At 38.2% G+C, this 12,851-nt stretch overlaps 1 protein-coding gene across 2 annotated transcripts in view; it reads right to left on the bottom strand.

Moving 5' to 3' along the window:
- slc24a4b (solute carrier family 24 member 4b) overlaps positions 1–12,851 on the bottom strand; it is a 47,309-nt gene that overhangs the window by 4,750 nt on the left and 29,708 nt on the right. Inside the window, exons 9-14 of one of the 2 annotated variants that reach the window (XM_074684649.1) lie at positions 12,796–12,849; positions 8,005–8,096; positions 3,926–4,095; positions 3,509–3,650; positions 3,018–3,184; positions 66–180 (exon numbers count right to left, since the gene is read on the bottom strand). In XM_074684649.1, the coding sequence (XP_074540750.1) occupies positions 66–180; positions 3,018–3,184; positions 3,509–3,650; positions 3,926–4,095; positions 8,005–8,096; positions 12,796–12,849 (740 nt within the window). The remainder of the gene's footprint in view (positions 1–65; positions 181–3,017; positions 3,185–3,508; positions 3,651–3,925; positions 4,096–8,004; positions 8,097–12,795; positions 12,850–12,851) is intronic. The other variant, XM_074684650.1, reaches the window with a different exon arrangement.

Raw genomic sequence — 12,851 nt, 5'->3', positions numbered from 1 at the left:
AGATTGTATTAGAAATTAGTCTGTCTGTCACTTGATCTATAAATGTATGAGAGGAGAAGTTGTACCTTGCCGAGCCACAATAAGACTGGCTATGCAGTCTGGGACGCTGGTGCCTGCTGCCAGGAAAGTGATGCCCATGATGACATCAGGAATCCCCAGGGTGTAGCCGATTATAGTCACCTGAGAGAAATGAGATGTGTCAAAGCTTTACGATGGCCTTCTCTGACAGTGTGAGGAAAAAATACAAGTACAAACTAATAATCAATCAAGCTTCAATTATCTTCTGACCAAAAAGAGGTTTGACTTTCTGCTTCCAAACACAACCTGAAGAGACAAAGTATCGTCTTTCATACTGTCACAAATGATCACATTGGTGTCACTTTCAGAGATTAAAAGCAAAACTACAGTTTCTGTTTTAAAAGTTACAGATCCAGGACAACAGATGTGACTTCTTTGACCATTAAAACATTTCCTGCCTGCACATCAAACAGCTATGTCCCAGTGCTGATACTCCTAAACACACAAACTTTGGTGCCATTAAATTGGACAAAACACAAAAAGCTAAAAGGCACGTAGACAGATCAGAGGAAATTCCAACCAGAAGAAAATGATGAGTCGTATGCTAATCTAGTCTTTGAGAGCATTTTGTGAGGCCTGGGTTTGATCTTACAAAAGGACAGTAGAATAATAACTCAGATCTTTGTGCACAGCCTGAATGCAGCAACACCACAGAGCAGAAAAAGAGTCGTACTGAGTCGTACTGCTGAAAATGATTGAAGGAAAAGTACAAAAGCATCAGACTTCACTTTGCAATGAACAAAGAGTATTCATCATGAAGAATGGCTCTTTTTAGGGGATAACTTGTATCATTCAAATGTAATTTTTGACACATTAGTGAGCTCATCTCTTTGTTGCTGCAGCCAACAAAGCTGAAGCTCATTTCATGCAACTTTACAAACGTTATTTACGTTTTACTTGGTAGTCTGATGATACAAAAATGTCTGTAAGAACTAGAGGAAGATGTAACAAAAGATGCAACAGTTCAGTTCAGTTTCTTGAGAGACTGCAACACAACACAGAGAAAACACAGACGTGTTTCCCGATGTAGTCTTACAGCCTTCTCATTTTCATCACTGGTCATTAAACCCATCATTCCCTCAAACTGGTTTTCAGGATGGTAGCAGGTCCTGACCTATGCACTCTGATCCTGTGCTCTTTTCTGAATAGCGCAAATCTTGGCACCATCTTGGGACATGGGACCTTCCTTCAGTTTGAATAACGAATCTAATTTTTATTTTTCCAACATATGTGAACTTTTCTGTCAGAAATCAAAAATGTGTAGATTTCAGCATCACAATTGATCATATTTTCTATGTAAACCCTGACCTAAAAAGTTGCTGTCAGTCAAACTAAAGATGGAATGTGCTTTTTCAAGCTTTTTACTGTCTCTGTGGCACCCATTGAAGTTTTACATGACACAGCTCAAAACTAGAAAAGCACTCAGAGAGACCTCCACCATGCATATTATGATTGTCACACAACACTTTAGTCCTACTTTAATGTTATACTCCCTTTCAGCAGGCTGTCTGCTACAATTAGGTGTTAGTTGCAGGTTTGTATGATAATTTGTTACCTTGAAAATTATGATGACCCAGTACATATTTCAAATTCTGGGTCTTAGTAATCTGAGTATTGCCACGATCTGGATCCTACTTTTACATCTGTCAGAAATTATAGTGACCTTGTCTTGTAGTGTTTTGCAAAGCAATCCAACCATTTATCCTGGAGTTATATACACATATGGTGAAAACAACCCTATCTCCCAATGGTAAAGAATCCTTTAAAAAAGATCCTGGATCCATTCACCTCCAAAATGTAATCACTTCTTCCACAACCCATTTTTGAACATTTCCTGAAAATTTCATCAAGATCCATTTGTTACTTTTTGAGTTATGTTGTTCACAGACAAACAAACTCTCCTTAAAACATAACCTCCTTGGCAGAGGTAAAAATCCAATTTTTCTCACACTGGTGTTAAAACTTGTCTGTTGTCTTTAAGCCTACCCCCTCCCTCTGATGAGCCAGCCCTTGTGAGGCCTGTTAGTGGCAAAGCTATGGACAGACCTTGGTGTTTGAGGGCCAAACCTCCAACATGTCATGAACCTCATGTCAGTAAGTCTTGTGGGGAGATTTCATCAACATATGCATATATGTAGCAGTTTAAATATTTGCACAGGTTTACTCTGGAAATCCAGCATTGTTGGTTTAATTCACGTTTATAATAAGTGTTCACTGAGTGAGCACTGTGGGAGCACCAAGCTACTTAAGTTTTTCAGATGAGAGAGTCAGCTCTCTGAAATCTTGAAATTTGCTTTCTGGTTGCTGCTCATGTGTTTTTTGAAGCTTAAAAATGCTGATGAAAGCTTTCTCTTTAAGGAAATGTTAACTAATTCTTTCTTCATTAGTCATGTTGAGTTGTTCCTCCCATATGCCACAAGAATTACTGTCCTGCACCTGTTGCTTGTAATGAAAATCTAAGCTTCAGGATATTCTAGACACAACAACACCTCAACGCTGTGTTTTCCTCACTGAGCTGCTTGAACATTACAGAGTGTGCTCATAACTTCCTGTGTTTGGAAAGCAGTGGATGTTTGGAAATCAAAAGAGTGTAGCATTAAGAAGCATAAATCCTGATGATGAATCAGTGTTTTGTTTACAAGTCATTTTAAAAGAAAAATGTGAATAGCATAACAGGAATGTTGTATTAATAATTTACTGTTCCTATTTTTGATCTTCAGGAGGAAAGTTACGATCTCAAATACAGAAAACCTGAGTATTCACAGAATTTTTCAGAGATCATAAAAGCTGCATCCTAAATGGAAGACTAATCCCTTCTTATTACATTTGAGCATCTTTAGCCCTCTCAGACTGGTGTGAAAACATACCCTAGAAGGATTTCCAGTAAATGCTCTGACAGTCTAATAAGTCTTTGGTTTCCACAGAGACATTACACTCACCATCCAGACCATCAAGTAGGAGAAGACGGCGATCCAGATGGTGGACAGGATGAAGGAGAGCATGAAGTATTTCTCCCAGCGGGGCTTGGCACAGTTTGGGACAGTTAAATACAGCAACAGGAGGAGAGGCCACGACAGGAGCCACTTCAGCTTACTGCCAATGCCCCCTGCAGCAGAAATAAAAACACATTAGTTTCTGTCAGCTTCTGAAGTAAAGAATCTCCTTCCCTCCTCATCCATAAATGGTAGTGACAGTCCTCTGGCTCTAGACATAACACAGCTAACATTTTCGACGTGTGAATGAAATTGTCACTTATTTGATAAAAGGATCAATAAACACTGAAGTAGAGGGTAAATTTCATTATAAAAGGAGCCCATAAAATTGTATTGATACCTCTGAAAGGTCCAAAATTAAATTACGTCTCTTATGTTTTTACCCCTTCTATTGCCAGATTTCCTGTTTTCATCCAGGACATACATGAATCACTAACTTGGAATATGAAATGGTGAGATGGTCTCGTTTTCCTCCGGCTCCGTCGGTTTGTCCTCTGGCACATTCCCGTTCTCGATTTCAACCTTCCCATCAACAACTTGTGTCTCCACTCCGTTAGCAGCTTGGACCAACTTCTGGCGCTTTCAGAAAAAACACACTAAGTCAAAGAGCACAGGAACTGACTTTGGTTTCTACTTAAAGTGCTGCGCTTCTCTCTTTTCCTGTATACTTTTTGCCCCTGCAGCCTCGAGTGAAAGAAATAAACACTCAATGCTGTGTGAGTGAGATAAGGAAACTCTTAAGGGCTGAAACAGAACCTGAAGCACTAAAGTTGAAACTTGTACACACTGAGAAAACTGCACATATTGCAGCAGCAGTTAAATCCCCCTATTGGAGCAACCACGCGCCGGTGTACCTCTGTTATGATGAGACGGCTCGCCATGCGCAGACGGGTCTTGGGTCCAAAATGGCTGGTGACCATGACACGAAGGCCGGCTTCTGGGAACCTGAACTTGGAAGGACTGGCGTTCATTATCTCGTCCACCATCACCACTGAGCCACGGCTGTAGGCTTTACTGGGCTTGACTGTGATGTTTTACAAACATCAAACAAAAATGTGTAGAGATACAATCATTAGACAAGAGCAAAGCTGATATATGTATTTTTTTTTTGATGCATTCATTTCACATGCTTCATTCAAGTGCATACTGTCCTAACAAGTCTAAGATGTCATCTGTTCATTTGTGTGTAATAAATAATCAATTTCACACCAGTCGAACCCTTAAAGTGCAACAATCTCTCCATATTTTACTGAACCGTCTCTAGTGTTGTACCTTCGCCTGTAATGACAGTGCCCAGGTTGTCCAAGCTACCAGGATTAACATGCTCAACTAGACTCATTAGTCAACATGTCCTGGTAGAAGCTGCACCAGGCAATAATTGTGCAAAAAGCTGCGCTATTTTCATTAAAGTAATATTCCCTTAATATGGACCAGCAGCAATTTCTGATCTACAAATATGAGGCGATGTGGAAGTGTTAAAATCTACAGTTTCTCAAGTGTTGGCCCCAGAAATACCAATAGTCACTTATTCACCAAGCCAAAAAAAAGAGGTTTTCAGAGCAGAAATTAACTCATTATATTATTTATAACCTGGTAAAAAAGCAAATGGCAATGGTTTAAGTTGTTTAGAAGCTTTCCGTAGTTATGAAGTCAGCCATGAGCCTTTCAATTGCCTGTTAGCTTTAGACATTTGACATTCTCAGTAGTTTTTACAAAGAGTTGATGTGATATGTTTCTGTGATGACAGTTGAAATTCTGTTCTGAAGCTGAAATTATACTGATGTTTGCTAACTGCTAGCATATCAATGCAGTTTCCCATATACGTTAGCATCAAGCTTGCACTATTTTGTTATTTTGGTAAATAAGGTAATTTATACCATTTCGAATGAACTCAATATGAATCTCCTGAGAGAGCGTAATGTACATTTCTTTATGAAGTCCGTTCTTCAGTAAAACTTCAAGATGAAAATCCTGAATCAGAGTTTTCTTGGGAAATGTTATCTAACTGCTAAGCTAAGATAGCTGCAGCAGACTAGTCGACGTAAGGCCGGATGGCTCCAGCACAATGTAAAGAATTGATAAGGGAATCGTTAAGCAGAAAGGCTAACAATATCGACGGATTGAAACATTTCTTATCGATTCTCAATAGGAACCGGTTTTCGATTCCCATCCCTACACACACTTACTTCCAAAACTTTGTCTTTCTTGTCATTGGCTAAACGTCTGTGACAAAGTGGCTGCAGCATCTCATAAAATAGTCTGACCATGACTAACCTACTTGCTGCCACTGTCCTTTCAAGAGATACCAAAAAGTGCATCATCAAAACCTCTAGAATGAATGTATGAATCCATTTGACGTGGCATCTTCTGTTTCATACAAGCCCTTAAATTTTCAACCAGTAGAAAAAGAGTTTTAATTAGAAACTGTCAGATGAACAAACAACAAAAAAAATCTGCATCATGGTTGTCACTGCACCTAAGATAATTTAGGTAAGCCTGTATATATCAGCAGGATTCAGTACATGCACCTCTGGAGTTATTAATCTGCACAAAAGAGAAAAAAGGGAACATAAAAAATTGCTTGGGTAAAAATCATCGAGTTTCAAGCAATCCCTTCATTACAGGACTGCTCAAACAAAAACTCTGCACTTTTTGTTACATCCTTCTATCCTCTTGTTGTGAGTGGAGAAAAAAGGAGTCTTAAATTCTGTTCAAAGTCTTCAGAGATTCACCAATGCTGAATATTCCCCCCTCATCTCTTTGGTATAAAACATCGCACACCTGCTGTGTAAGCTTGACTGTGTTAAGTGCAGTTTCTGGCACAACATGAGTTCTGGTGCTGGACTTCAAAAGGCTTCCTAAAATTGCCTGGTGCAGCTTTGAAGTTTGCCTCCCCCTTGTGAATATGTATGTATGTATGTATGGTTGGACTAGGATTTGATTTCCAAACCTGTAACATAGAGGATGTAACACCCAGTGATCACTGTCATGCTGGTGACTTGTACATAAATCAAATACTCTCGCCAGATGAAGCAACTTTAGCTTTGACAATAACATGTCTTAAAGTGTTAAATCAAGGAACTATAGTCCTCATTTTCCCAGTGCTTACAATCCTCTTTAAGATGTATGAGGGATATATATATAAAAAATATCCTGTTTATTAGTTTAACTCTGAATTAATTTGACTTATTATGCATGCTAGAATGCACATAAATTAACAGCGTAAACAGAGCCGGCATAAACATTTCCTCTTGTGAAATTCATTACCACTTCAGCAGTGAGTGGGTCTGTGCCCTAGAGAGTGGAAGAAGGAGAAAAGCAGTATGCAAGCAGAAGGAATAGGCACACAGCAGGCACAACACTGTAGACAATAAGCAAGAGTCAGTTTAGTAAGGCTAAACAGACAGGCGTGTTATCACTAAAGCAGCCAAAGTCAGAAAGGTTGAAAATCTCAGAGGGGTTAAATATCATTTCAAAGGGTTTAGAAAGTTCAAAAAGCAAGACAGGAAGAAGTGGAGAACTTTGGATATGCAAAAATCTCATCCAAACATGACATTAAAGATGTTATTTAGACAAGGCTGTTTTCTTCTGAAGTTTTTAATCAGTTTGAAGCCCCAGACAACCAAGTCCCCGGACATTAAACTGCATTACCAAAGGAAGATTAAAGAATGTCTTCATTATGCTGTTCCCATTTTACACAAGAACATTTTATTTTGTGATCCCGGTGTGCTTTGATAAGCTTCACAGGCTTATCACCTATGCAGAGCTGAAGAGTGGGGAGACAGAATAAATGAAAGGAACACGGCTGAATAACCTGTGAAATAATCAAAATGCTTGAGAAGATTTCTTACCTTCCCAGGTAAAGTGGGGTCAAACAACTTTGTTTCTTCTGCTCTATGGACTTTTATCAGAGGGACTATTTTACATGTTAGGGGAAATTTTTCCTTTTTTTTCTGTTGTGTGCTGAGAAAGTCCCCACTAACATTTTGGGCTTTACAAGAACTTACCACTAGCAGGCAGTTAGCATCTTCAAATGTTGCGTAGGAAAGTGAAAATAAAGAGGGGAACAACGAGTCTAGCTTCACACAAAGATGACAAAACCTTCTGATGAACACTCAGTATGAATTCAAAACCAGCAGCAGTTAGCATAGCAAAGTGTAGCAAAGAAGAGAACAAGCGAAAACTAGCATAGGCTGTTAGAGGCTAAAGCTAGCTAACAAAGCATGTTAACAGTTTTGGCTAAACACATTCAGAAACCTGACACTGCATCATTCTGTACTCAGATTTTAAAAACATGGAGCCTGCAATTTGTTAGCCTAATGAAGAATTCATTAGTTTTGGACAGTGGTGGTTAGCAACAGCATGAATAACTTTCCTTATTTCAAAGCTAAAGTGTTAAACTTACATTGATTTAAAAAACATTGTTGCTTTTTTAACTAGCTGTTGCTTTTTTAACTAGCTGTTGCAGATAGACACGCTAGTTGCTAGAAATGGTGCTGTGTGTGCCAATGCTGACTAGCTGCTAGCAGACTACTTCATGGTAGACAGCCAGATGCAAGAATGGGATTAATATTCTCATGTAACTCCCAGTGAGTGAGTAGGCGAGCATACATCTAGAAATTATCGGTTAGAGCTCTTTAGGGAATTTCAACTAAAGAAATTTTGGCTGTTAAATTGTTAGTTTAATAATTAGAAAAATAGAAAAGGCTAAAGTCACAGACCCACTAAGATAAGATAACCAAAGTCTTCCACATAGTCACGTCCAATCAAATAAATTTGAACACATTTCAAAACCCCAGATCATAATTTTACACAGCACATTTGATTAATTTCTTGGTAGTCTCGTGTGTCCAGCCTGTCTGATTAACCTTACCTTTGGCGAGTAAAGGCGATGACGGGTCGTCATCAGAAACATAGTCATAACTAGTATTACCGTCCTCCATCTCACTGCTGGCTGTGGCGTTACCATTAGCCACATTCTTCTTGGACTTCCCCATGAAAAATCTCTGCATGGAGGAGTTGAATCTGATAAAGAGGAAGAACATAATCTCTAATTAGCTGTACTGAATTTGTTAATCCCACAGTCCTTAAGTAAAAAATAAATAAACAAGGTAGGACTTTCAGTTTTACAAGGGGTTCAATGGGTTTCTTTCAGGCTCCAAGTAATCATAATCTGTTACTCTTCATACACTTCTTCAGAATTAATTCATTTTTAAGGTGACCTACTTTGAAAAGACAGCATCAGCATTATGCTGAGGAAGAAAAAACTGAAATAAGTTGCATTGGATTAGAAATGAAAGTGAAGGAAGAACCAGGAAGAGATGTCCACAGAGGCCAATCGAAATGCTTTCATCCGATAAGACAATGTGACATGTAACATGAAAATGTAACTGCACTCATTTAGTTCAAAGGAAGCAGCTGAGGAAACACTGACAAAAACACACAAGCTGATCTTTTCATTAAAAGCAGATTTGTCAATACTAAAATGTCTGATAACTTTGGTACAGTTCGCAAAAAGAAAATACTGCAGGAAGACTTGATTTAAATCCATCACATCTGATTTTATGCTGCGTTCACTTCAAGTTGTGTTTTGGAGATTTGTTTGTTTTACACTTAATAGCTGACAAGATCATCTAACAACTGTACAAGATCAGTTAATCCAAATACACCAAAAAGCTTTAGCTTTTTTCAGTCTGGCCACGTGATAGACACTTACACATGCATATAATGTAACTTTCTATTCCACCCTTCTGCAGTTTGTGCCCTATCTGAAACCCCTCCCTTAAAAAAAAATCCTGTTATACAACCACACTGGTAGTGAAATGTATTGTGCTGGTAGGTGTTGTATCAGTTCGGTTTCTTAGCCTGCTTGCTTCCTGGTTTTCACATTGAAGTTAATGAGAGAGAGAGCTGCAAACAGTGGTGTCTACAAGAAAGTTAATATTTCATGGTCTTTTTTTCTGTGAAAAACCTGAAAAGGGTTATTAAGTTATTATTTATTTCATAAATTCTGTTATATATTTCATTAAAAGTGTTCTTATTTATTTTCTGATTTTTTTTCCCGTCAAGATCCCAGGAAGGGTTATTAATATTTGGCTATGTGTGGCTTTCTGGGAAACAATAAATGTTAACGTTTGGACACCTCTGCTATCATCACACTTTTTTTTTTTTTTTTTTTTGACAAACTGATCCTGGCCCCCCATCAGAGAAGGGAAAAGTTGTTTGGCCCTGACAGGAAAAAGTTTGGGGACCCCTGCTTTAAACAATCAAGAAACATGACTTCTGTTTAAATAATAAAAATTGAGGGTAAAAACAACACATATTTAACTTTCCTCTTCACAGGACAGACTAGTGAGCTTGAAGGACAAAATTCCTTGTTTCACTCTTCAGAAAATGCACTTGCTGAGCAAGTGTATGAGTGTTTTCACAACCAACATCCCAGCAAGATTCCTATCATGACTATTGTGTCTGAGTACTTATTGACTCAAAGTTAAGAGAAACCAATTAACACTTAATAACAAACAATGGTGGCCATTAAGCTGTAATATCCAGCTCTCACGGGTGAACACAAAGAGCATAAGAAAAACTTTAACTACTGTTTTTTGTACTTAACAGCAAATGTCCCTTGACCTTAATTTGGTGTAATACAAGTTGTTGATAATGCTGAGCCAAATTGAAATCCACTATCAAAGGGAAATGGAGCCCTAATTACCGTGATTATGGACTTTTCACAATTTAGCCCCAAAGTGAAAAAAAGAGATTTACAAAAGTTGGGGCATTATAAGTCTGAAGGTTTGTCCTCCATCACATCAGATAGAAATGAAGTAGGTTAAGACAGAAAACTGATCTCTCCTGCACATTTTGTCTTCAACATACAGAACCACACCAGCACACTATTTATACAAGCACCATTTGTGGCTTTATTTGGCTTCACTTCAGCACAAAAGGGAGAGAAGGAGGCGTGTCAGCCGTTTTTATATGCACTCAGGGGTTGGGGTAGTCGTGTTTTTGGTTTATTACTTTTAGCATCAGCCTTGTTAGCTCACTGTGGAGTCTGTAATTTATTAATCACTCAAATATTTATGAAATGTACATGTGTATGCATATCTAAAAATCATCGGTTGTAATTACTGACAACAGGAATTGATTGTCACTATGAGAAACACACACAAAGCTACTTCACTTACAAAATGATGAAGACAAGAGACTCAATCAAAGGTAGTATCGTTATTAATATCAAGAAAGTGTTTCTATTTATGTTTTGAACATCACATTCTGTCAATTTTTGATGCAAGCATATTTGACTTTTAGTCCAAAATGCCTAGTATTGAGTTCTTTAGTTATTCTTAGATTTAAAGTCATTACATGTCTATATTTTCCTATTTGTTTTACAACTGGGAGCATGTGTGCTATTTCAGGAGGGAGAAAAATAGTCTCAGCAGGGCCAAAGAGGGTCACCTCAGAGAGCACTGATCGCTCTATATAAAACCCCTCTCTGCTGCATTTTGACTGGAACAGGCCTAAAATTGTCAGTGGATATTTTGGGAAAGGGGGAGACATATGACAGCATATCCTGCAGTAAGCACTTCTTTCCTCCAAATGAGAAAGGAGAGGAGTGATCTGGTTAAGCCTGTGCTCTTAGCCGCTGCAGAGGGAGAAAGATTAAACTCTTATGGCAGAGAGAGAGCAGGCTGCTACTGAGTGTTACACAGATTACCAGCTGGACAGAGACAGAGGCACAGGAGCATGTGGGTGGTATTATGCAGTTTGGACAATAAAGACACAAATATGGCATATTTGTGTTTGTACTGTATTCCCCTGCATGATTCTGTGAAACAGTCAAAGGTATCTAGGATGAAAGTCAGCTTTTTGATGTTCTGTGTAATTGTCTGAGAGATCGAAATGAAAAACTCCAAAAATGTGTCCTAACTGAGTGAAGGTGCATCATAAAATTGTATTGCAGGAGCAATATTTGCAGCAGAAGGCTCCTGAGCTGAATCTTCAACAAACATCTGGTGAGAGGACATGACTGAGACACTCCCCTCCAGCTGGAAACCCACACGGCTCCTGTGAAGCGACTGAGCTCACAGTTGGTCATATTCATCAGCCCACAGGTGTAGAGTTAAACCATCCTTCACACACACACACAAACACACTCACACATAGTACTATAGTAAGAATATTTCATCTGCAATAATTTTTTTTCCCCTCTAACTTACTTAATATTATCTTTATTTTAAATTATGCTTTTTTTCTTTACTTTAATATTTATATTATTAATCTTTTGAAACCTTCCCCTTGCTTTTAATGACCTTTTTGGAAGGTTCAATGATTATGCTGACGACTGGAACAAATAAACTTTAGCTAATAAAGTAAACCAGCGCTAACTCAAGCAGCTTCAACAGCATTAATCTGCTTTGTTGCATCATTAGTAATGGGGTAATGATCTGTTAATACTAATTGCACCAAAACAAACAAATTAAACACAGTTACTTCTTGTGTTCTAAGTGGTTTATGTGGTAATACCTTTCATATTAATTGTTGAAGTTTTTAAATGCAGATCTGACACCTTAATCAGGTTTTAATAGGTGAGAAGTATTCATTTATTTATTCACGTTGTTTTTTCAGGCTTTTTATACTTTTATTCAAAAAAGACAGGATGAATGAGCAGGAAGCAGGGTGAGTGGGAAGAGACATGCTGGAAAAGGGTTGGTTTGAACCCGAGCTAGCCTCATGGGAAACACCATCAAACCACCAGGTTGAGCTGCAACAGTAATCAAGTAACTTCTAAATTAATGTATTGGTATCTTTGCATAAATTTATGGTTCAATTAACAGTGATGACCTTTTATGACCTAAAAAATAGTTCTCGAGATCATATCAACAAGATTGACAATTTCTATGTTGTACATTTTCAGGGCCCCAGAGAATGTCCATGATTTTAAGAGCAGGCTCAAGACACACCCATTAAGATTAGCTTTTAATTAACATTTTATTTATATTAGGTTCCCACTCTGTTTTTATTTATGGATTTTACTCATTTCTTATATTAATATTTTAGTTGTACTATTTTATGGTCTGGTTCTTAGTTTTTCTTGATATCTTAGTTTTTACTCATTTTATTCTTTTATCATTAGGATCTCCAGTGTTTCCTCTGTGGGAGCCCTCTGAGTCAGGAGCTGTGGTTGACTATGGCTGCAGGGCTCTGTTTTGTAGGTTCCTGGAGGATTTTTGGAGTCCATCATGTCTCCTCTGGGTTCTGTCAGTGTCCTGTGGCTATGGTCGACTCTCAGCTCCCCAACAGGGGTGGGAAGGTGGGTATAAGGGAATGTTTTTAATTTTCTCTATGTAAAGCACTTTGAGTTGCATTCATTGTATAAAAAGTGCTTTATAAATAAAGTTTGACTGATTGATACATTTTGATGTTGATAACCACTGCGAAAAGAAAAGGTGTCTCACTAATGGTTGACAGGCTGAAACTTTTTTTCACTGCAGAAAAATCTAGTAAGTAATGTATTTGACAGTTGAACGAAAAAGGAATGAGATTCCTTTCCTGAGGTTTCTAGGGAAAAAAGAGTTATCATTTTGTCCACAGGGGGGCACCAAAGCCACCACAAGGAAAAATTTCTTCAAAGGAGCTTTGAGGTAAAGATTTCTGTGCTTTTTCCACCTCTTGGCTCTGCGATGTTAATGAGTAGAAAGTCAGTGTTTGAGTGAGAACTTACTTCATGACGAGGATGTAACCAGCGTACATGACCACCAGCACCAAACTCTCCCACCT

The sequence above is a fragment of the Halichoeres trimaculatus genome, unplaced genomic scaffold (genome assembly GCF_033239565.1).
Source record: "Halichoeres trimaculatus isolate MK-OKI-2021-1 unplaced genomic scaffold, fHalTri1.1 fHalTri1_scaffold_13, whole genome shotgun sequence".
In the NCBI taxonomy this organism is placed as follows: domain Eukaryota; kingdom Metazoa; phylum Chordata; class Actinopteri; order Labriformes; family Labridae; genus Halichoeres; species Halichoeres trimaculatus.
This window is presented reverse-complemented; position numbering and strand designations above follow the sequence as displayed.